This window comes from Talpa europaea (genome assembly GCF_964194135.1).
Source record: "Talpa europaea genome assembly, chromosome: 2".
NCBI lineage: Eukaryota > Metazoa > Chordata > Mammalia > Eulipotyphla > Talpidae > Talpa > Talpa europaea.
This window is the reverse complement of record NC_140068.1, coordinates 12,113,978-12,139,422: the sequence shown is the minus strand read 5'-3', so window position 1 is coordinate 12,139,422 and position 25,445 is coordinate 12,113,978. Positions and strand designations below refer to the sequence as shown.

General features: G+C 53.0%; 1 protein-coding gene across 1 annotated transcript; it reads right to left on the bottom strand.

Moving 5' to 3' along the window:
- Positions 1-451: 451 nt before the first annotated feature.
- Positions 452-21,267, bottom strand: ZC3H12D (zinc finger CCCH-type containing 12D; the record flags this gene model as incomplete). Its single annotated transcript, XM_084257851.1, has 5 exons — positions 20,905-21,267; positions 9,584-9,723; positions 6,711-6,945; positions 2,915-3,021; positions 452-1,218 (listed from the first exon to the last, which is right to left on the bottom strand). Exons 1-5 carry the CDS (start codon positions 21,207-21,209, stop codon positions 452-454), a joined length of 1,554 nt encoding a protein of 517 aa, XP_084113977.1. The 5' UTR covers positions 21,210-21,267.
- Positions 21,268-25,445: the final 4,178 nt, after the last annotated feature.

Sequence of the window (25,445 nt, the reverse complement as noted above, 5' to 3'; positions counted from 1 at the left end):
GTGAGAGCACACACAGGTGGAGCTCTCAAGAGTCTCCTGCTTAGCCTGACTCAGCTGTGTCTGAGCTTTCCTATTCCACTGTTCCTGGCTTGACCCACTGTATTATCTGTGACCCGCGTGGGAAGACCAATTGCAGCTTGACCAAAAAAGCCATGGAGAGTTCCAGGCACGCCCTTGGAGCCATGGTGGGCCTTGTCTCCCAAGCATGAGAAATCACTTCCTCCAGAGGCAGCCAGTCTCCTGCCCGAGGTGGACCTCCAGCCACAGGCCCTGCCTCCTCAGTGAGGTCAGCGAGGGACACCAAGGGCGCTGTCCCAGCGGAGGAAACTGGCTCCCCTGGCCACCTCTTGAGGAAAGGGGCCTCACCAGGCGGGCAGATCCGGGCGCAGGCTGGCAGCCTGCCCGGCCACGTCGTAAGGCAAGACAGGGACTTCACCGGCGGTGGCTGGACTCACTCCTTGGGGCTCTCCCACGGGCGCGCCAGGCCTTTGGCATCTCCGCAGCAGGACGAGCCTGGAGACCTCGCAGAGCAGAACGCAGGGCCCGGGGTCAGGACGCCGTCGGCCTGGTGGGGCGCGAAGAGGCTGCGGCGCGCGCCGTGGGGCGGTGCCTGCGCGCCGGCCTCCTGGGCCTCGACGGTCGACGGGCCCCTTAAGGCTCGGTGGGCCCAGCCGGAGTCCGCCCAGGCGGCGGGGCGCGGCGGGAACCCCCCTGGCCCCTCTGCGGGCGCCCAGGGATGGTCGGGCTGCCGGGCCTGGGGGCGCAGGTCGTCCTGCGCGTCCCCCGGGCGGTACCCGCCCTGCAGGCCCGACCCGGAGGCCGGGGACGGCGGGGCCGCGGGCGCCGCCCAGTCGGGACGGAGCGGCCCCGGCGCGAGGCGGCAGCCGGCACCCGAGGGGGGCGCCGCGAGGAGCCCCGGGTCGTCGCGGAACTGCAGCCGCGAGAAGCGACCTTCCAGGGCCGCCACGGCCGCCGCGCCCCGGGCCGGGGGCAGGCTGGGCGCGCCGGGCTCGCGCGGGCCGGGCCAGGCGGCGGCGGGGGAGCACCCCGGCTCCCGCCCCGCGGGGTCCCGCCCGGCCCTGGGCCGCCCCGGCTCGCCGCCCGCGCCCCGCCAGGCCCGCGTCTGCGCGCGGAGCTCGTCCGCCACGGCCAGCTGCGTCTGGCGCGGCCTCTCGGGGTGGTAGAACTTGCACTTGATGCCGTAGGTGCACTTCTTGCCTGGAGGGAGCAAGGGGGAGAGGCGATGAGCGCTCAGACCTCGGGCCTCCGGGAGGCTGGGGCGCCATCTGGCCAATGGCCGTCCTGAGCTTGCTGCCTTGCTTCTTGGGGAGTCCTGGGGGAGGCCCCCAGGTCCTACGCAGACCTATCAGGATTGGAGCAGGAGGAAGTGGGGAGCCCTGCCCTGGGGCAAGGTGGACTAGGCTGCAGCACCCCCTTCCTGCTGCACCCCCTTCCTGTGGTGTGGGGTGCTGACATGGTAACCCCAGTGTTACCCACACCCAGCACAGGGTGGGTGTAGTCGGGGAGCTCCCTTTGACCAGGAACTGAGACCAGATCTCTGGATCCAGTGACCTTCAGCTCCCTTCCCCAAGGACCCTCTGCTTCAGGCCAAGATCGGAGGTGGGGAGTGGGTGCTCATGGCACAGGTTGCGGCTCCAGGGCTGCCTCAATTTCCATTCTTGTCCACATCCCTGGACGACCTATTGCCCTCTCCTTACAGACTATTCAGCAGGTTATCAAATGTGTATCCTCCAAAGCTGATACTCCTGAGAAGTGAAAGAGTAAGATGGGCCCAGCTGGATGTGACTGACTTAGAATACCACCTGAGCTTTCATGGCACTTCTAGACACATAAATATCAAGAACAGGGGATATTAAATGACTTGCTGAAGTAAGTTGTGAAAAAGCTGTTTAGACGGTTGGCGTCCCTGAGGGCTCTAGGATAGAATCCTGAACTGTTTGTGACAGAAAGACAGCACTGACCCAAGCCCATAGTGGGTGTGGGTGTGTGTGTGTGTGTGTGTGTGCACAGGATGCAGACATAGGTGCCAGGATGCCAGGTGTAGGGACTGAGAAAAGGGAGGTTGGGGGTACCCACAGGTATAACAGAGGCTAATTGGCTAAACAGGTCTCAGATCCTAAGGACACAAAAGAAGAAAAAACTTACCTAAACTTTTCTCTGAGACTTGCTTTTACAGAGATGCTTATCAAGTAACCCTGAGCTGAGCCTCCAGCCCCTTTGAAATTGGGAATCTACAAATGCAGAGGAGGGGGCCTACCCAGAGGCAGGGGCTCACCAACAGAAATTCAAATCCCCAGTTAGGTGAAAAAAGCCTCTCCGTCCTTCCCTGTGCGTGACGGCCTGTATCTGGCCAATGAACTTCAATCGGATGCATGATTCTTTGCTCGCACACCACTTTACAGTCAATAAAATGTAATTCCTTTGTTCTTAACCCTAGTCCTCAAAACCTAGAGAACCTCATTCCCTTTCTTAATTGGGAGGGAAGACTTGAATCTTCTACCTCTTGCCAATCAATCTGCAATAAAGTTGATTTCTCGTCTCAAAAACCCTGTTGTGCCGTTGTGACCTGATCTAAGCGCCTCAGGTAGCAAACCCCTCTGCTTGGGAAGATGCCCCTCTGCTTCCCAGGCAGCTTTATACTGCGTGTGGACCCTCACACATCTTGCCACGCAACAGGTGTTCGGGCCATCAGTTCATCCTTAGAACTCTGCCGGGAGACACTGCCCAGAGAGGTTGCTTCCTATCCAGGATCACACGGCTGGTTAGGGCCAGTGCCTGGGCCAGAACCCACGTAGCTGACTGCCAGCCCAGAGCTTCTGCCTGTGACTTGCATTGTGACTGCCAGGCCCAGACACAAGGCCCTGAGCAGGGACCACAGCCAGGGGCTACCCACCGTAGGGGCAGTGCTGCCAGGACGGCTCAGGGGGCTTGGGTTTCTTGCTCAGAAAGTTGCTCAGGGTGGGTCCCCGGCGGCCCAGGGGGTCATCAGGAGGCATGAACCTGGAAAACAGGCAGAGAGAGGCGACGTCAAGACCCACAAGGACTTCCCACGTCAAGACCAACAAGGGCACCTATATGGGGAGCAGAGCTGAGTCACCCCAAAAAGGAAGGGTAGCAGTAGGCACAGGCTCCTCCTGGGATCCCCATCCTCGGCTCCTATCACCAAGGTGTTGTCAGCACATTTGAAAGCTATGCAACCCTTCTCACAAACCCATGCGGCGCCCAGAGCAGAGCCTGGCAGGCAGCCCATGGGCCTCCCCCAAGTGCTTCCCCTGTGCTGTTCAGGCCAGCAGTGCCCGAAACACAGCAGATCCTCCAGTCCAAAAATGGGCAGAAGAGCTAAAAAGAAACTTCTCCAAAGAGGAAATGCAAATGGCCAACAGGCATATGAAAAAATGTTCAACATCACTTGTCATCAGGGATGCAAATCAAAACTACCATGAGATACCATCTTACACCAGTGAGAATGGCACATATTAAAAAAACTAGCAACAATAAATGTTGGCGAGGTTGTGGAGAAAAAGGAACTCTTCTGCACTGTTGGTGGGAGTGCAAACTGGTCCAACCACTGTGGAAAGCTGTGTGGAGATTTCTGGACCTACTAAACATAGAGCTTCCATAGGATCCAGCAATTCCACTCCTAGGTATTTACCCAAAGGACACAGAAACATCAATTCCAAAGAGCACCTGCACCCCTATGTTTATAGCAGCACTGTTTACAATAGCTAAGCTTTGGAAACAACCCAAATGCCCAAAAATAGATGACTGGATCAAGAAGATGTGGTACATATATACCATGGAATATTACTCAGCAATAAAAAAGATAAACTCATGCAGTTTGCAGTGACATGGATGGCGCTGGAAGGGATCATGCTCAGGAAACAAGTCAGAAAGAAAAAGAAAAATACCGGATGGTCTCACTCATAGCAGGAATTTAGAAAACCTAAATAAGGGACCAAGGAAAAGATTAATTATAATAAAGAAAAAATCAAAATCAACAAGCAGCTATAAACCAGAGACACACTATGGGGGGGGTGAAGAGGGATTAGGGTCAAAAAAAGGGGAGGTGGGAATTGTATGGGGAATATAACCAAAATGAAAATGCATACATTGTGCAAAAATGAAAAATGATGTAAGAATTATATTAAATAAATAAATAAATAAAAACCCCGGGCTCCGGGCTTCGCACCAAGCCTGCAAATCAGGACTTCCAATTGTTCAGGAATTTGAATTCAAAAAACCTCCCGACTTTCGCCCCAGTAGAGAAGCACAATTGCTCCAGGGTTCCCTGGGCCCACGTAAGCTGCCTTCCCGGTGTCTCAACACAAGGTCAGAGGCTTTGGGGGCTACACACAGATCTGTGAGGCTTCAGTCCCGTTTTTCTGTGTGTTGCCCCCAAGCACCGGGTGTAGAGAGGTGAGGGATAAATATTGCACAGAGTTTGAGACACCAGGTGGAGTCAGTGATGAAGTGGATCCCACACACACAGGCTCCACCCCTCCTCTACAAATTGGGGGGCTCTAGGCTCATCACAGCGTCTGGGGTGGCCTGACACAGTGAGTTGTTCTCCGACACCACCCAGCCCCTGGCTGCCCCTGGTGTTAGGATGGAATGCCTCCTGGGTGCCCACAGGCCAAAGGGAAAGCCACATTCCTGAGAAGGAAGGCACCCCTTGTTGAACATGAGCCTTATTTTTATCTGAATACTTTTGCTCCCAGGAGACACTTACAAATGCCCCACTCACAGGGTGGTGGGTTCTAATGGGGTCCAATGTTATGGGGTGCTGTCCCCTGAGAGTGACAGGGTCACACAGAGACCCACCCTGCTGACCACCTCCGTCCAGCCGGCCTGCCCAGATCTGGACTAGCCCAGCAGGCGTATAGCTCAGCTACCAGGACACAGTTGGCTTCTCAGAGTCAGGCCTTGACCAAGAGTCCAGGGAGCTGCCCACTGCGCTTTTATCAGTTCCCAGAGGCTTTGCCTCCTGCTCTCTGCTGGCCATGGCCACTGTGAGCTGGGCCAAGGCGTCCTGTGGATATGCCCCAGGTTGGGAGCGGGCATTCCAGCCCACAGGCAAGCAGGCAGTGGGGCAGGCTCTGCCTCTGACAAGCAGAGCACCGCCTGGCAGCCCCTTTGCAAGGTCCCAGTGCATCCTAAGACACAGGCCCAGGCCCCAAGCTTTTATCATGTGAGAGGAAGCCATGACCCATCAGACTTGAGAGGATTGTCTGGAACCTACAGTTAGCAGATGGGCCAAATTCCTCTGGGGTCTGAGCCAGACAGAGGGTGCCACAGGCCTTGTACATGTGGAGATGCCCAGGGAGGCTGCTGTAAGCATCTGCCCTAGGGCTTCAGAGGGAGCCTCCACTTCTTCAGTGCAGGCCAGGCGGGAACAGGCAGCACCATGTCCTGGATTGACCTGAGAATACAGGCTACAACTCTCTCCAGCCCTCACACCCATCTCAGTTAGCGTGATTCCTCCAAGTACAGCTAATTCAGGGTGAAGGATGTTCAGCTCAGCAAAGGAGCGTGATTTCCCCACAACACACAGCCAGGAAAGGGGACAGCCTAGGTCTGAAACCTCACATGTTGCTACCAAAACCCCCCCAGTCCTTCCTACCGCACCCCACAGCCCTGCAAGCTTCGGGTCAGAGCTGGCTGGTGACAAGCAAATGGCCTGGCCCAGCCACCACAGCCTCTCTCACCCCTCCTCCCGCCCCAGGCCGCGCCCCTCCACACTCACTCTCTTGTCCCCCACGGGTGCCCGGAGGTGCCTGTGCCTTGGGACACGTGGCAGAGGAGACACACACAGTCCCAGCCCTCCCAGGGGCAGCAGCTGGTCTCAAGCCACAGCGCTGAGTGCCCGTCAGAGCCCAGAAAGGCCCGAGCTGCCCGAGGCTAGAACAGAGCTGAAGGGAGCGCTCGTGTGCCTTTGTCTCTTCCCGCTGGGTCTCCAGCTTTCCCCGACAGGGCCAGCTCCATGCCGCCTGCCTACCTGGGCCCCCAGCCTGGCCCCTGCGTAACTGAAGGCTTCCTCCCACCCAAGCTCGCCCTAGGACCCCCTCACCCAGCCCCTGCGGAGCAGATCGGCCTTGCAGCCCCGGCATCCTCTCCCGGCCGTTGCTGGTGGGCCCAGGGTGGACCCGACCCAAGGGAGCCCACAGCGAACAGAGAACCAGCCAGATTGTCCGGTGTTGAGACCGAGTCCTCTCTGGGCGGGGAAGGCTCTTCCAGCCCCCAGGGAAAGGGGATGTTGCCCACCCCCATCTGTAATTCCAGAACTTAAAAGAAAAAAAAAAATAAAATCAGGACGGGAAGTGCCACAAAGTTCAGATTTTCCCCCTGGTGACTGTTGCGCTGCCCCTGTTTAATACAGTCAAGTCTTTAAACACAAGAAGTCTCTGCTGCCCAGGCCCTGCTTGGCCCACCTGCGGGCGGCCAGGTGCCGGCCCAGTGGGCCGAGCACGCAGGAGCAGCAAGGTCAGGGGCAGCCGGCGCCGGACAACCATGATGGGAAAGATGGGGACCCCAGAGGGACAGGGAGAAACGGGTCGCGGGGAGAGGAGAGTGACCGGGGGGCTGTCTCCAGGAGTGCGTGTCCTTTGCTTCCTCCCCGCTGCAGCCAGGCCTGCCGGCCGGGAGGCTCCCTGGGGGTCCCCCCCCCCCTCGCCCGTGTCTGGGCCACATACCGGTCATTGACAAAGGAGAACATGAGCAGCCGCTGCTCGATGAACCACTTCCACTCGGGGTTCTCGCTCTGCAGGTCCCGGTAGTTGTCGTTGGAGACGATGACGCCGTCCTGCGCGATGGCCACCTTCACGATGTAGCGGTCGTCGTAGCAGACCACCCGCCGGCCGCTCACCTTGCGGGACGGCGTGTAGACCAGCACGGCCTGCCGCTCCAGCTCCTCCAGCACGTGCTGCTCTGCGGGCACCGGCCGGGCGGCATGAAGTGCTGTCTGCCAGGACCCCCCACCCCCAAGCACCTCCTGACAGCACTTGGCCCGGAGCCTCCACCCGGCCCCCACCTAGAGCCCAGCGCCTCAGGGAGAAGCGGAGTCTCGGGAAGATTTGACCAACAGCCTGAGGTGGACAAGGCCAGGGCTTCTGCCCTGGCTGTGTCCTGTCCTAGCGAGTAGGACAGTCAAGAAGGAAAGACACTGTCATCTAACTAGACTCCGGGGGCTCCTTAGGAGCCTGACATCCACCCCCAAGGCTCCTGCAGGGGCCCTCAGCTGACAGCTGCTGGTCCCTCTACCGCCCAAGGCAGGAATCTGCTTGGGACACCCTCACAGTGACGCTCTAGTTAAACGACAATGTCTTCCTCCAGAAGGCCTCTTGGTCTCCCATGGGGTGCGCAGTGGCACACGACCACAGGGAGGACAATTACGGCAGCTTCACTGTCCCTTCCGGTGACTCTGCAGGGACACGAGAATGTCTCTGAGAGAGTCTGGGGCACAGAATCTACAGCCTGGGTTCTGGACTCAGCTCCAGCCCTTTGAACATGAGGCTTTGTGTTTGTCTTTTGTTTTTTTAATAATTATTTTAATTTGGGGGTTATTATTTTATTCTTCCATATGTGCACATGTTCTATTCACCCTCCACCAACCACCAGTGCCCATACCCATCTGCCTCCTCCCCAGCCCCTCCCTCCCCCGCACCTTTCAGAGGTGGTTTTGTTTTGTTTTGTTTTTTAAAGATTTATTTATCTATGCATACAAGAGCTGAGGTACAGGCCAGAGATGTGGGGGGTGAGAGGATTCACCAGAGACAGAGTGGGGAACAGAACAGGCAGACTGACTGAAATACACTGCTGAGGGGAGCAGCGGGCTAGTCAGGAGAGGTCTGCTGCGTCATGTGGGTTTCTCCCTGGCCACCCCGGCATCAAATTCATGCTGCAGAGGCTGTGGATTGCTTCATAGTGTGGTGCTTAACCCCTTGTGCCACCAGGGAGGCCCAACCTTCAGAGGTTTTGCACTGGTAGAGGTTAGTAACTCCTCCCTCAATTCGCTCACAGAGTTGGTGAGTAGACTAAGTATGTTTGTGTATGTGTGTGTGACAGAGAGAGAAAGAGAAAGACAGACAGAGAGAAACAGACTGTCTACTGCTGTTGGATCTGTATGTAAGTCTGTATGCGGGTATGGTATGGCTTTCTCTCGGGCATGTCTGGCAGTTGTAGGGAAGGACACCTTACAAGATAATGACAAAGTGATTATATCTGGTTACCATCCAACAAAGCATTGAAGACAACCTTGCCATCACTTGGCATTTTCAGGCTTTTGAATTCTGGTCAATCAGCAGGTGTGAAGTGGCCTCTTGTGGTTTTATTGTGCATTTGCCTGGTTGCCAAAGAGATGGAGCATCTATTTACAAGTGTGTTGGTGGGAGGTGGGTAGAAGTCAGGATGTCTAAGTGAAGGGCTCCTCCTGGGGCAGTTGCATCCACTCTATTCTCACTCCTGGCTCTATAGAAAGTGACGTTAGAATTAAGAAGCAGGAGGTTCTCATGTGGCTGTGGATTTTCAGAGAAAAACCATCTTAGTGTATGTGACCTGCGGAGGTGCCTGGCTGCCTGCTCCCTGCAGGGGGTGCTAGAGTGAATGTGCTAGGTCTTGACCAATCTGGTTTTTTATTCATAAATATGATCTGATTTTTTAAGGAGACAGAGAGAAAGAAAGAGAAACAGACAGAAAGACAGTCAGAGAGAGCGCATGCTATGAAGACTCCAGAAAAGTATGATTTGTGGAACTTAAGAAAATGTTTTAAAAGTCTATATTAGTATATAAATCATCAAGAAGACAAGAATAACATTTTATTTTAAAGAGAGAAACAAGTAAAAATAGAGACAAACAAAAAGAAGAAACAATTAGTAAACACTGACAGATTTAAAAATAAAGTCAAAAATGTGTAGTGGGGGAAAAAAAAACAAGAAAAAGTCAAAGAAATCTTCCAGGATTATCAAGAGATCAGCTTGCCCTCCCTGATGTGGCTGGAACAATGCCAACAATGGCTTGGCATCTGATTTCTTGTTATAATAAAAACAAAAAACAACCCAAATCCTGTTTATTAAACCACAGTGTTCTGTTGTTTGTAGTTTAAAACATTCTTAGAATTCCATGGGTCTCGCTTTCCTTTTTGTGTGTGTTTTTAATGAAGACATTGGCTGAGGTATTCATATCAAATAAATGCCACTGGACCAAATGAATGTCCTTTTCAGAGTCTGCATTCTATCGGGGAGGGATGCAGATCCAGTCTCCTTGCAGAGTGTTAAAAGTCGTGATATGCAATTATTTTTGGAACTTAATCATTCACACTAAAAGATGGAATAATTTTTTCACTTAACAACCACTTGTTGAGCACCTATTATGTGCCAGGCACTGTGTTAGGTGCAAGGGCTATGAAGCAAGCTTTCCTAGTCAGTGCTTCATGGAGCTTTTATTCTTGTAAGAAAGACAAACATCATCAAAGAAATAACTAAATAGATAAACAACTGTGATTTGTGAAGTGTACCACCTCATCACTGAAGGGGTGTACTAGCTCTTGAACATATCTGCTCCAACCTACCTCTAATAGGAGTGTCAGATCTTGGTGGTTCTTTCCTCCAGGATGGGACAAAAACTTTGATGTAGGTGTGTCCTCTGTCCCTGAACCAGTCCACAGCCAGCTGGATTCCCCGGCAAGAGAAGGCTTCTTTATTTCCATGGCTACAAAGGAAAAACAAAGAAGTCTGCGGAGACACAGGAAGCCTTCCTAGGATAATGAGCTCCCCTGACAATAACCTAAATCAGACTCATAATCAAGAGAGAATCAGGCAAATCTGAATTTTGAAAATTCTTTGCACAAACTATGTGCCGTAACCAGAACCACAAACTTATGAGAAACATGTAGAGCCTCCCAGGCCCCAGGCGGTGTGCTTTCCCAGGATTAAGAGATGATGTCCTCACATTAACTGAAGCTAATGAGGATCAGCACAACAGGGGTGAGACTAGTCAGGTGCAGAATACTTTTACCCCACAAGAAGGTTGTAAATGTGTCACTGGACTTCCCAAGTCCAAGCTAGGAAACCAATGTGCGCCACAAACACCACCCAAGACATCCATGGGGGCAGGAAGGAGAGTGGTATGAGAGGAGGCTCAAGACCAGCAAGTGCCTTATGAGCCTTAATGGAGAATTTTTTCTTTCTCCTAAGAGGAATGAGATGCCAATAGAGAGATTATAAGATCGGGGCATATGTGATTTAATGTGACATGTGAGCTGATGTATGTTTGAAAGAGCTCAATCTGGCAACACAGGGAATAATAAATTGGATAGGACCAGAGTGAGTGGAAGGTACCAGGGAGGCAGCAGTTGTCATCAAGGTCAGAATGGACAATGACTGGGGCTGATTATGTGGTGTCTAAAGAGCAGACAAGGTAAACACAAGAGGTATTTAGAAGATGAAATCTTCAGGACATGGAGATTGATTAGACATAGAGGTCCTTCCAGGCCGGTCTCTGGCTGTGCAACTAGGTGATGTGTCCTTCACCGAGACAGAGAGTTCTGGAGGAGGACAAGAATTAGAAAAGGAAAGATCACGAGTTTGTTCATGTACACATACTGAGCTGGAGAAGGCTTGGTGACTTCTAAATGGGGATGTTCAGAATAGCTAGGGTTCAGAGCAGATACCTGGATGATGTGAATGCATGGGCCACCCATTTTTAAGTAGTAATTGAAGCCACTAGATGGAGAGAAATGATGGACCTGGAAGAACTCTGGAGTTCAGCAGCTGGTTATAGGCAGATAAAGAGATGCTTACAAAAGAGACAGCAAGGATTGATCAGAAAAGAAGGGAGTAACAACACTAAAAATGGAAATACTACATATCCAGCAATACCATACCCAGTTATTTATCTAAAGGGCATGAAAACACCAATTCAAAATAATATATACACCCCTACGCTCACAGCAGCATTATTCACAATAATCAAGTCATGGAGCCAGCTAAATGCCCATGGACAGGTGACTGCATAAAGAAGTTCTGGTGCAGACACTCCACAGAATACTACTCAGGTGTAACAAAAGATGAAATCTGGACTTTTGCAGCATCATGATGGAACTTGAGGCGACAATGCTAAATCAAACAAATCAGAGAGTGAAAGACATTTACTGGATGGTTTCACCAGCAAACAAGCAAACGAGCTGGCCAAACACAACAAAAGTGACTCTCAAACTGTGAAAACTTTGGTAGTGAACAGAGGGGGAGAGGGAACAGGTGATAGTGCAATGCCTGGAACTTGGGTGGTGAGTGATGTGAAGTCTCCATTTATTAAAAAAAAATGGTGAATCAACAAAATTCAGTTAAAAAAATATTCAGAGTCAGCATTTAGAAACTTCCATAGCAATTTCACTGAGTTGGGTTAAGTCTGTTGAAACCAACTTTTGAAAAAGGGACTTCTAAAAAGAGAGGGAAATAAGCCAGAAGCGGCCCCCATCATGGAAGCTATGGAAAGAAGCGGCCAATGAAGCCTGAAGACATCCCTCGTGCTTCTCAGTGGAGATCAGTGGGGCTTTGCAGGTGAGGGAGACGGAGAACAGATTTCAAGTGTGAAAAGGCCAATTCAGTTGGGCTCAGCCGTGGATGGGACACAGCCTGGCTGTGAGATTGGGTCCCTCACCACCAACAGTGTCCACCCCAGCCACCTGCACCCCTTCAGCCCTTTATCTTGTCCAGATCCTTCTTCAGCTCGCACCACAGGGCCTTTGCACCGGCCATTTCCTTTAACCCCATTAGATTATGAGTCCTCACAGCTCCATACTTCCTGGCACTTTTCAAAGTTAACATTTACACTTGCACCCCCCACACCCCCCAAAAAATCACGGGTTCCTTATGCTCAACATTGAGCTCTAAGCACCAAGCAGGGTGTCTGATCATTGGTAGGGGCTCAATAACTATTTGAATAAATGAATGGCTGAGAAGGATCTGGTCTTTGAGTCACTGGAGGAAAAGCTGCCCAGGCAGAGGGCAGAGTTGGCAGGAAAGACCCAACGAAGAAAAGCCGTGGTGTGTTCCTGGGACGGAAAAAAAAGAGAACAGTGTGGTTAGAGCAAGTGGGGGAGGCTGTGTGATGAGAAGTGGGGGAGGCAGGGCTAGGCTCAGAGTGAAGACACCCCCAGGACGCTCACCTGCTCCGAGGCCCCAAAGGACAGCACCTCACTCAGGTTTGCACAGTCTGTTTCCTGGTGTAGGCGGTCCTTCCTGTTGTTTTCTCAGAGGGGATTAGAAAAGGCCCAGGTGTGTAAACAGAAAAAGGGAGTCTTTGGAAATGTTTATCACCAGTACTGGAAGTGGAAATATAAGAGAACTTTCTATATTCCTTTAGTTCCAGAAATGTTGCAGGGACCAAGTCTTGCCACCTCGATCTGGAGCTCCGTCCAGTTCAGCAAAAACAGCCCATAACTCATTGAGAAGGAGCCATGGGGCCTATGCAAATAATAAGGAGAAAATATCCAAGGGGCCGCATGTGGTCAAGGGAGAGGAAGTTGGAAGCTTGTCCTCCTACCCCAGCGGAAGTAGAAAAAGAAAGGGGATGAAGAGGAGGAGGTCGTTCATGGGGTCCTCACCCATGCCCCCCAACACCTGCTGTACCCGCTGAGCCTGGGGGAGGGGAGATGAGGACGCATAGACAGGCAGTCGGAGGAGGCTGGAGGCTCTTTTGAGCACGGTCTGGGCAGAGGCAGGAGGAAAACCTGAGGTTTCTGAGATGCTCCCGCTTCTCACAGGGCTGCAGGGCTGCCTGAGGAAAGCACCATGGCTGAGTCTGAGGCCACAGTCCTCCCCGCCCCCCGCCCAGGCCCGGTGAATGGTCCAAAGTCTGGGAATGGATAAATAGGCCCTCTGGAGCGAGCCAGAACTTCAAGCAGCACAGTTCCACCATGTTCTCCATTCCAGGAGCCCCCGCACTGTCAGCAGGGCCCACAGAGGGTCCCAGAACCCCTCTCCCAGGCAGCCCCTGGTCTCAAAGCCCCATGATGCTGTTTGGGAAGGAGGGGGATGTACCAGGTGAGGGGCCAGAACCAAAGCCTCGAGTCGTTTGGCAGACGCGAGACACCGAGCTGTCACAACCCGTCAGGTTTGGGCCCGCTCCTCCCCACTGCCTAGAAAGGCAGAGAAGAGAGGACATCTGTCGTGGAAGAAACGTCTATTTTCTGTGCACACGGAAGCTGTAAAGTGGACAGCTGGTGACACCCTCACCCACAACCCACCCCCCAAACACACAAGCCTGCTTCAGCTGCACCAAAGTCTATCCTCAGTCAAATAAACATATCACGACCACAGTTCTTCTCAAACTTGTTTCCTGGGTGCTCTTTTCTCTGACAACACTTCTGCTTTTAACTGTGCAAAAGCCAACTTTCCACCCCACACCCTTGATGAGTGTGCAGTGGGGGAGGGGGAGGGAAGCCGAGCCCAATCCCTAAGAGGGGCAAAGGTCAGCAGGGGAGCTGGTCCACCCCGGCCTGGGGGGGGGGGGCGGCGGGGGGGGGGCGGTGGTCCTGACTGGGAGCACGGAGCGGAGAAGGCAGTGCAGGTGCTCAGGAGGAGAGGAGCTGAGGGACGGTGCACCATCAGCTTCAAGCAACAAAAACCAGGCCCGGGCCTCTCGGGCGTAGACGCCAAGATGGCGGACCCTCAGCCTACAGAGGACAGGCAGAACCACTAAGGCCGGGGAAGGTGGTGCACACCTACATTCACACGCACACTCACATCCCACAGCACCTTGGGGTAGCCAACACCTTCCCTCTGTCCCTAAGAAGTGCCCTTTCTTCCGGCTTTGACTCCAGACACAGGGAGGTGAGGGCTGCCCCCAGAGCCCCCCAGCCGGTCTCTAGAATGAAGATTTTCATTCAGGCCCATTGTTTTGCAGGATTCCCACACGCCCCACCCCAGCCTCTCCTCGAAGTCTCCTTGGAGATGTGAAGATTGCCCAGTTTTAACCCTTGCCTGTTTTTCTGGCCAACTTCAAGGCCCCCTCATGGATGCACTGTTTCTAGCCACAGAAAGCCCCGAGCAGTCACCCCACAGCAGGTCCTCTCCTCCCCACATGGGATCCGCTGAGCTCCCAGTCAGGCATGAAGCAGCCACGGTCACCTGGGAGCCGCCTCGGACACAGAGAGGGAGACACAGACGCGCCAGCTGCCCTTGGTCTCACATCCTATGGCTACTCATTGACGGACACCTGGGCTGTGCCGGGCGCCCAGAGCCAGGACGCGCTTCCTGGAGCTCATTTTTAAGTTCACAGAGAGCCCGGTGTGCCAGGCCCCTCTGCACATTCACCTCATTTAGTCCTCACCATGAGCCCTGGAGGAAGCGACCTGCTCCGATGTGCCCTGGAGGAAACTAAACAGAGCAGCGCCCCAGCTCCCCGCCCTCACAGCTGGCCTGGAAACCAAGTCCCTGGAGCTCCCCAACTCCATGTACTCCCGGCCCTCCCCAGGCGCTGCACCCAAGGGCGTCAGCCCCTTTGGAGCCCCAGGCTCCCTGCTGCTGCCACACTGTCTGGGGGAGGCCTCAGAGCCCTTGAGCGGCTGCTGTGAAGGGCACCGGGGCCCAGAGAAGAGGAAACGGGAGCCAGCGAGCTGCAGGTTTTGAATAAAGACAGGGTGGGAAGAGGAAGTGGGTGAGCACCTGAGGCCAGGGCAGCCTGCTAGGTGTAGTCTTTTTGCAGAAGTTAACAACCTAACTCAACACAGACCGTCCTTGACTGTGTCCTAGAAGCCCCTGCGGCAGGTGACGGCTTGCAGGCAGTGGGGAGCCGGATGGTGGTTGTCAGGGAGAGAGGCGGAGACAGGGTGAGTCTTTGGGGGTAGGAGATGTTTAGACGGTGCTTCTTACTTGGGGTTCAATTGCAGAGTCTTGGAGTTTATCATCCTCACCAAGAGATCTCCCCCCTACACCCTCCAAGTCTGGGAGAGCCGGAGGGTGAGCCTGGCTGCACCTGGTGCCTCTGCTTACGAAAGCAGATTTAGGCAAGAGCCCAAGGCTGACACTGGTCAGAGCAAATTCAGAGTCAGTAGCCAGATTGATCCAGTCCAGGAGCACCCCCCCCCCACACACACACACACACACACACACGTGTCAACCACAGAGAAGAGCCCGATGGGAACTTCCCTTTTCGAGCCCGAGTATATCACTGTGGACGAATCCTTACTCCAGAACATGCCAAATTCAGCTGGAGTTTGAAAACATCAACAACAACCCAAACAAAAAGCCCTGTGCTCCCCAAAGCCAGGGCACATTCAAATACACCCCTGTCTGAGGCCGGAAGAGGATGTGAAATTATCAGGTGGTTTTCCCCCAGGCCAGTCCTTCAAATCACACCTTCCCTACAGTTTCCCACTGAATGTTCAACACAGTGGGCACCTGGGGGGTTGCCAGGCAAAGCAGTGCTGGCAACAGCTGGCGCATGAGAATCCATGTTCTTCCCAGTCACCACGAGGCAGATTTTAACACGCTTTCCATGAAAGGCACGCCCCTTTTAAAACCGGTTGAACATTTTTCTGAAGGTCAAGTGTATAGTGACGGGATTCAGCTCACGTCTCTTTTCTCGTACACACACACACCCCTTGAAGATGGGGGATCATGCTCAGAAATCAGTCTGTGCTACTCAATCAGGCCACTTTTCAGTACACCTGGGCCGCCCTGAGGGCTCCCAGCAGGTGGCAGCAGCAGAAGGCGGTTGTGGGCACCCATCTTGCAGCCAGAACTTGGTGAGGGAGCGAGAGGGGAGGGGCTGGAGGGGTGGCGCAGACCCAAGTGCAAGGCTCATCCTCTGGGGGAATGGTCAGCACAGGCAGGTGTGGCCCCAGAATGAAGGCTGATGGGTCAGCGTGTCCCACCCACTGAACCTTGCTGAGACTGAACAGGGGCGAGGGGGGTACACAGGGCTGGCAGTGATGCAGGCATTTGGAAAGGGCACCAAACTCAGAGCCTGGCACTTACTTCTCTGTGAAGTCTTCTGTGACCTGGGGCAAGTTTCTTACTCTGAACATTTGCAGAAGAGAAAGTCCATTAAAAGTAAAATGTATTTAAAAAAAAAAAAAGATGAATTCTTGCCATTTGCAATAACATGGATAGACCTGGAAGGGATTATGCTAAGTGAAATAAGTCAGAAGGACAAGGACAAATACTGGGTGATGTTATTTTTTTTTTTTTTAAATTTTTTTAATTTTTATTTATTTATTTATTTTTTAGAGGCATGTTTTATTTTTATTTATTTATTTGTTTGTTTGTTTTGTTTATACATGCACTGGGTACAGTCAGAAGCGCGGGAGGGTGAGAGAATTCACCAGAGCCAGAGCGGGGAGCAGAGCAGGCAGAAGGACCGAAGTACACTGCTGAGGGGAGCAGCGGGCGGCAGGAGAGGTCTGCGCGCCATGTGGGACCCTCCTCTGGCGGCCGGGGAGCAGCCGGGAATCGAACCGGCGCTGCAGAGGCTGCGCACAGCTTCGCAACCCAGCGCTCAACCGCTGCGCCACCGGGGAGGCCCCTGGGTGATGTTATTTTTGTGTGGAATATAGTGAAACAAAGCAAAGGGTCAGACAAAATCAACCAATACCAAAATACCAAACCCTAGATATCTGACTGTGGACTTGAGACTGCAAGACAGGGAGTGGGGAGAAGGGGAACAGATGGAAGGGGGTCCAGTGGACTAAGATGAGGGCAGTGGGTGCCCTGTGGAGGGCGTAGTGACATGCATCTAAGGAGGTGTAATCGTATGCCTTTGAGTGAAATCCAGTGATTATTATAAACCAATTATTACCTCAATAAAAAAGGATAAGAAAAATGTATTTATTTCTTTTGAGCCATGTATGAATTATCACCTTGCACCCTAGAATGTTAGAGATGAAACACAACTAAAATGTTATCATTTAGTCCAACCTCTTAATTGTATAAACAGGGCCCAAAAAAGTCAAGTGACTCATGCCAAAGCCACCTAGCCATCAAGCTGAAAAGCCACAGCCTCCCAGTCCACACAGGTTCTCAGCATATGAGGCTAGTAACTCTGAATTGAAATGAGTAAGAAGTAAACATCAGGGCCTCCCTGGTGGCACAGGGGTTAAGTCTCAGCACTATGAGGCTATCCGCAGCCACTGCAGCACAAGTTCCATTCCCAGCCAGGAGCTGACCGCAGGGTGCAGCAGACCTCTCCTGTCTCGCCCGCTGCTCCCTTCAGCAGTGTATTTCAGTCGATCTGCCTGTTCTGCTCTCCGCTCTGTCTCTAGTGAATCCTCTTATACCCCCACCCTGCACCTCTGGCCTGTACCCCAGGTCTTGTATGTATAAATAAATAAATTTTTAAAAAAGCAAATGTGAAAATTCAGTCCCTTGGTCACAACAGTCACATTTTAAGTGCTTGTAGCAACACATGATGAGTGGCCACTGTAGTGGACAGCATAGGTCTAGAACTTTCCATCATCACAGAGTTCTACTGGACAGCCCCAGCTGGAGGTCAGAACTCAGAACTTCAGTCTGTAGGCCCCACATTCCATCCCCTACTTCTGAACCACCAGGCTTCCTATATGAAATACATCAAGATTCAGCAAATCTGTGGGGCAGGAGAAGGCCAGGCCTCCCAGGCCTCGGTCATAAGCATTCCACACTGCATTTACAGATCCCATTAAAACTGGCCCACCTCTTAGAAAATGATCCATGAAGTCTTGCTTATCAGAGCCAAGTGGATTTCTTTTGTTGGTAAAATGAGAAGATAGAAAGGTTTGTTGTTGGGTTTTTTTGGTTTTGTGGTATGCGTCTATTTAAATGACTTGAGAACAAACTATGTTTCATAAAACAGGCCAACTCTGATGGGCTCTGAACCGATACATTTTCATTTCTTTTAAAAAGCACGTAGTCAGTGATCCACGATGCCCCCCTTCAGAAAAGCGTGCCCCATCCTCACAAACAGCCTGAGGCTCTGAATGTTTCATCTGTTCACGGGGAGAGAAGCCCTTGGAAGCTTCTACATAGGATGGCACAGTTGGAATCGGGTGGAGCCTGGTCTGGTGGAGCCAGGGCTGACTTGGCCAAGCCCATCCAGCCTGCATGACAGACAATACCTCCCTCCAACAAAGCACACGCTATCTAGAACTCCTCATCCCATCCCAGTGGTTCTTAACATTTTGTCGATCACAGACCCCATGGGTTTTCTCTGTGGAGACACACACACGGATGCGCACATTCACACTGTACCACCGCAGATCATTGCTGGCTTTGAAGATGGAAGGCACCAAAGCCAAGGGAGGCAGGCAGCCTCTAGAAGCTGGAAAGGACAAACATCATTCCCTGGAGCTTCCAGAAAGGAACGCAGCCCTACAAACACCTTGATTTTAGCCCAAAAAGACCTAGGCCAGATTTCTGACCTCCAGAAGTAGAACACTTTTAAGCTAATAATTTGTGTGGTGCTTCATAACAGCAGCCATAAGAAGCAACGGACACACTGAAACACAACTTCCTAAAAATGAGAAGAAAACTGTGGCTGCAAAGTCAAGCTATTGCCCTCAGTATTCACTGGCATGAGCTGCCCCAGGCTGGGGGAGGGGGTGAGGGCCACAATCACAATGGCAACAGCCACAGAAGATGCTCTCCCGGCAGGGCAGAGAGGACAGGTGCCCCAATCTGTCGCTCACCCCTTCCAGGACCAGACAGCACCGAAGCAGTATGACCTTCAAAATCAGAGGCCAGCAACATGTGTGATACTATAAAATCACAGCGAAGAATTTTCAGAAACCACATTAATAGCATTTTGAGGTCAACAGTTAACAACTAAGACCTCGGGTTAGGTTCAACCATCCATTCCTGCTCAAGGGTGAGCCCCATACTGGATCCAGCCTTCACCCCTGAGGTGCTAGCAGAGCCTAAGGGCCCTCGGGCCTGTTGAAAGCCTGGCTGGGGAGACACAGCAGCTTTATGGTAGGAGACAGCAGAGCTGAACCTCAGAGCCCAGCTTTCTCCCACACCGGTAGTGGTTGTACAATCTGTCTCCTTTTCTTCACCAGCAGGTTTCAGGAGGCAGGGGGAGGGGATGTGTGTGAGTGTGTAGACATGTGTGTGGCTGGTTGGGGTGATTTTAAGTAGCAAGTGTATGGAAGCGTTTTTGTTCTGACACATTCTTCATAATAAGCCTGAGTGACGGTGTCCGTGTGTAACCCACAGGCGGAGCACAACTCTGGGAGACAGAGCAGTGGGACTAAATGGATTTGCCCAGGATGTACCATGGCCATGTGCAAATAGAGGATGTGGTTCAAGTTTGAATTCCAAGAAACCACAGAAGACTTTCACCAAAAGTAAAACCCTCCACCACCACCCAATCATACCAGTTTCTGAAAACTATCTGGTCCCCCAATGAGGTTGGTGATACTTTGCTGTCACCTTCTTACCCTACAGCCATCCTGCTCTGCTGACCTGGAGTCGCAGAACTCCTACAATCTCAGTCTAGAAAGGCCTTCAATTTGAGCCACATTCTCTTATGTTCAAAGCCTGCTTTCAATTGATGCAACAGGAGAGGTGACTCGTCCAGCTCAGTCAGAGGCCAGGCCCCGTCTCACAACCCCTCAGACTGTCTCTCCAGCACCCTGAGAATCTACCTCCCCCCGAGATCTTAAATTGAATGGAATTTCATAGATTGGCGAATTTAGACCCTTCAAGGGGCCATGTGCAATGTAAGAATGTGGTAGATACCCGGGGACCAGCCTCTCCGCCCCAGGGAAAGCAGCTCCATGGCATGTTGATAGAATCAAGGGCAGGGAGACTGGGCTGGCTGAACTGTGAATGAATGCTCAATACACACCACAGGCTGTGTAGGGACAGTCCCCAAGACTGGGCCGTCGCGGGTGGATCCCTTCCAAATGTCTCTCCTGCAATGCCAAATCCAAAGGATCCCGAATCCCCAGGGAAAACCACAGCAAAGAATGCCCTGATGACACAGTCAAGCACTAACATAGCACAGCTTTTCGTGAGGTCCTGGGCTCAGCGTCTGAAAAGGGAAGGCGTGTGTTTACAGCTGCGAGGGACCTGTTTCCTATGGCCCTGCCCTCTGCGCTGATGTAGCGAAGCCAGGTGGCACCATAATCCGCTTGTCAGAAGAAGCCTCCGTTTCGCCCAGCCGGTGTCTGGGTGAAGCTGCCGGGAGTCTCTCCCAGTGGAACTTAACCACGCCAGGAAAAACAACAAGGCAGGGCATGATGCCCGCATCACCAAACAACACAAAATGCCATTACACAAATTTAACCCTCGTGTCTGCCGCTCAGGGTTGGCAGCACACTTCTCACGCCGGCTGGGGAACCACAGCACCAACACCGGCCAGTGCACCCCACAGCTCCCGCGGAGGTGGCCAGTGCAGCGCAAGCACATTTACTCACCTGATCCTCATACCTTGAGGGAGTGGAAGACCTGAGAAATTTACTTTTTACTGGGCTGAGTCACCGAAGAGGAAACTGGAGATGCTACAGCTTTCCCAGGGTCGGGCAGCTGGTCAAGGACAGGCATGAAGTCACATCTACCAAGGCCAGCCCTGAGCTCCTCCCAACTCCCCACTGCCTTCCTCAGAAGACAGCTGCCTCTCCGGGTTAATACAATAATAGCTACCACTTGTTGAAACCCCATCAGACATTTTCAAGGCATCTGTGCCCCCCGACTCTTGTGACACTTTCTAGGGAGGTTTTGTGCCAACGTTACAGCTACAGAAAGAGAAGCTCAGAGAGGTTAAGTGCCTTACTTAAGGCCACACAGCTACTAGAGGTGGAAAGAGGATTCAGAGCCCCATTCATTGGTCCCAAAGCTCCTTGGACCAAGCCATCAAGAAGAGGGGCAGCTCCCCGGGCCCCTCCCGCCCTGTGGCTACAGGCCAAGCTACCTCATTGCCACGTTGCTGCCGTCGATCACTATGGGTCGCAGGAGACTGGCCGGGTTTCCACACTCCTCTTCCAGGTCCATCCTCAGCCTGGGCTGGGCAGAGTCCAGGGTTCCACAGGAGCCCCTGGGAACAAGCAGGGGCACGGTGCTGGCCTCGCGAGGCCCGTGGCGGCTGCCCATCTGGATCAGCTCCTGCAGTATGTCGTTGACCAGGGCGCCCTCACCCAGCTTGTCCAGCACCCTGACCACGTCCTCCCTGCTGTAGCCCAGCTTGTGGAAAAACTCCATCTTGTTCGAGCGCTCCATTGTCCCGGCGAGGATTCCGTCCCTGATGCCGTCCCTGATGCCTCCGAGCAGAGCCCCAGGAGTGTGAGCTACAGAGAAAAAGCATCCATCAGGTGTCTTCTGGCAGCCTGGCCCGAGGCCGTGGGGTCACAGAGGGGGCAAATGATGCACCCTCCCTCCCCAGCCTCTGTCAGGAAATCATGCTGAGGCCTGGTCCCCTTGGGGATTTTCAGTTGCTCGGTGTGGTTGAGGAGCCACAGATGCAATCACGCGGCCTTTACTAGTGAGCGCTCCAGGAGCTTCACCCCACACATGTGCTCCCGCGGGGACCACTGGCCAGAGGCACCAAAGGCTGCTGAGCAGACCACCCAGAGCTGGGGACATTTGTACCCAAGCCAAGGAAAAGTCTCAGAACATCTGTTAAGGGCTGAACTGTGTCCCCCTTAACTGGAATGCTGAAGCCCTCACCCCAGCGTCTCAGAGTAGGACTGTACTTGGAGGTAGGAACTATAAAGAGGTGCTCAAGTTAAAGTGGGGTCTATAGAGTGCACCCTAATCAGTATGACTGGTGTCCTTATAGGAAGAGGAAATCTGGGCAGACACAGAGGGATGCCCAAGGGAGATGGGGGTGGGGGGTGGTAAGAGAAGACAGCATCTTCAAGCCAAGGAGCAAACGCAGCAAAAATCAACCCTGCCCATACGATGATCTCTGGCTTTTAGCCACCATCTCCATGAGGCAATGATGATAAATAATAATAATAGTAATAATTATAATATTTAACAATAAAAAGCACCAAGCCTGTGGCATTTTGTGTTTTTTTTTTTTAAAAAGATTTATTTATTTATACAAGAACCAGGGTATAGGCCAGATGCGCGGGAGGGTGAGAGGATTCACCAGAGACAGAGTGGGGAGTAGAACAGGCTGACTGACAAAATACACTGCTGAGGGAGCAGCAGTCAAGACAGGAGAGGTCTGCCCTGCCATGGGGTCATCTCTGCGGCCGGCAGGGATCGAACCGGCGCTGTAGAGGCTGCGGACAGCTTCACAGTGCTGCGCTCAACCACCTGCGCCACCAGGGAGGCCCGCCTGTGGCATTTTGTTATAGCATCCCTAGCAAACTAACACAGGCATCCCACTCAGTTTAAACAGGCAAGCATGGCACGTGAATTCCATCCCCAGTGGATGGAATGCCACACTCACCCAGTCAGCTCTGTGCGCTGGCACAGCTTTCCCTGGCAATGAATTTGTTCTATACTGAACCTGTGAAATAGAAGGCCCTGATGCTCCCCATCCCGGGCATAACTGCCTGGCCTATACCACTGGGTGTAGGGGCTGGGGGTAGGGCTGCAGCCTGACAGGTATTTCCAAAAAGAAGAGAGTTGTTAAATCAATAGGAATACTCTGGACACACAGGGCCCTCTCTTTTCTACTCCCAAGTCATTTTCAGATAATAATACCATAATCGTGGCATTTACTGTGAAACACCAAAATATTGCAGAAGCACAAAGAATAAAAAGATATATCTCAGGGCCTCCCTGGTGACACAAGGGGTTAAGCACAGCACTATGAAGCTATCCGCAGGCACTGCAGCACGAGTTCGAGCCCTGGCCAGGAAGGTGACCCGCATGGCGCAGCAGACCTCTCCTGCCTCACCCGCTGCTCCCTTCAGCAGTGTATTTCAGTCAGTCTGCCTGTTCTGCTCCCCACTCTGTCTCTGGTGAATCTTCTCACCCTCCACACCTCTGGCCTGTACCCCAGTTCTTGTGTGCATAAATAAAAATAAATCTTTAAAAAAAAAAAAAGATATGTCTCTTCACACACACCCAAGCCCCACTGGCTTCCTGGCTACCTCTTGGCTTACAACCCTCCAAAGCTCCTTTTAGGCACTAACTTGCCTACGGAACAGATACACTCATCTATTGGTTGCAGGGGGTTCTTTTTATTGAAATTGCATCATAGTGTAGGCTTTGCTTTTCTCATCTAAAATGCATTTTGGAACTCTTCCCACGCCAGCTTATCTCTTCTGCTGCCCACCATACCCCAGGCACTGAGAACGGTGCCTGGAATGGCTAAATCTCAACAAATGCATAGCTGCTGAACGGATGAGTGAATGAATGGATGGCGTAAAGCCAATGCCCAAATGACGGGCATGTAGATAGTCTGCCATTTTTCGCTGTTACAACCCATTCCCCATGAGCATCTCTCTGTTCACCCCATCCTCCTCTCAGCTCACAGTCCTTCATCCCCCTTCTCGGCTCCCATGGGGGCCCTTGGCAGCATTCATACCTTCCTTTTGGCTCCCCACTCTCTTGCAGACCCTCTCCCTGCAATGCAGGAGCCCAAACAGTGACCGGCTCCAGCCAGTGACAGGCACTTCTCAGTCAACCTCGAGGACAGAGTGGCCTCTCGTCCTCCCCCTTGCCACCGCCTGCTCCATCATGGTCCCACTCTGGCCACTGAAACACCAATCGCCCCTCCAAGACCACCAGTGACTGTCTAGCCACCAACGCCAAGAGCAACTGCACATCCCCCACCTCATGCAATCTCTCGGGCACTTTGGACTTATTTTCAATAGACGTTGGCACTGCCTCCTCCTGGAAACGTACTTCTCCTCCAGTTGTGCAACTGGACCCGAGTCTCCTCCTAAGGCTCTCTGCTCCCTCTTTAGCCTCCGAGGACTTGTTTGAGGAGGGAATCATGCCAGGACTCCCTTCTCTCCCCCTGCAGTTCCTCACCAGGCCCACACCCATGAGCCCACAGCTGCACGACCTCTGACTAAGCCCCAGGCAGACATGGTTCTAAGTCTGTAAGGTAAGCGCTGTGCGTGCAATTTGAACAGAGAGCTGTGGAAAGTCAGAACGCTGCCCTTCACCTCAGATCTGCTGAGGCAACTGCAGCGGTTCTCAAAGCGTGGTCCCAGGAAACCTGGAGGAATCCAGGACCCTTTCAGGGAGTCTGTAAGGTAAGAGTGGTGTTCATAATAGTGCTAAGGTGTCATCTGCTTTCTGTCACCCGGCTCCTTTCATGAGTCTCCAGTGACATGTTCCGGAGGTTGTGGAAATGCAACAGTTGGATGCAGAAGTAGATATGAGAATCCACCCAGACACCAAATTGGTGCCAGTCATCTTACTAATTTTTTACCTGCCTGAATCTCTCCTTGATCCCCAAGCATTCCAGAACATTCTCATCACTGTGCTCCCACATATGCTTTCCTCTCTCCTTGGAATGCTCTTTTTGGCTTGGCAAACTTCCAGGCTCATGGTCATGCACCTCTAGTCCAGCCTCACCTTACTCTCCTTGCCCAGTGGCCAGCCCTCCCTCGGGATGCTTGTCCAGGGGCTGGGGTCCAGCCTTGGTCTAATCTCCATGGGGAAAGTAGACACTCAGCCCAGCAGGCCAGCCTCACGCCAGGACTTGCTCACTGCCCCTGAAAGACCCTGGTCGCTCAGGCCCACGCCTGGCCCCACCCCACAGTCCTAACCCCACTGTCACGTCCTCTGGGAAGCCTTCCTGGTACTGAGAGCCCAGCTACACTCCCCCCTCCGAACCCCCCCCAACTATGTATCTAGCACCCAGTTTGGTTTGGCAGAAAGAGAGAGTGGGAGAAAGAAAGAGGAGGGGACCAAAGGGAGGGAGAAGGACAGAGCAGGAAGGCAGCAGCGGGAGCGTGGAAGTGCGCGTCACGCAGATCTTCCTTGGTGCCGGCCACTCCACAGAGAGAGGCTTCCTCCGTGTCCCACCACGCTGGGCGGGAAGACAGGCAAGAGAACCGTCTCCCCTTGGCATAGACAGAGAAGCAGAGCGCAGGTTACAAACCAGCGAATGGCAGAGATTAGGCATAAGTAGGTGCCGAAAAGAGTGGGCTGCTTCTCGTGGCGTTCAGAGCCGAGGCAACATCTTGTCTTTGCACCCATGGGAAACACCCACTCGGCCGGGTCAGGCGGCTGCTCTCCAGCAAGCAAGCCCGTGCTCGTTGTGTGACTCTGCCTGGCACGACCGAAACAGGAGTGTTTGCAAGATGAAAATCCCGGGGGGGAGTGAGAGCGGCCCCCCGGGAGGCCCTGTCCTCGGCGGCTCCCCCTGACCCCAGGTCCAGCCGATGGCTCCTGCTCTGAGGCCACTTCCAGGCAGTTAGGCGGGGAACACGAGAGCTGTTTTTACACGAAATTGATTGGAAGAATCCACCAGCTTCTGAGACATCCCCCACCTTGAGACTTCCATTTTCTTTCACAGCTTCTAAAAAAGGCAGAAGCTGG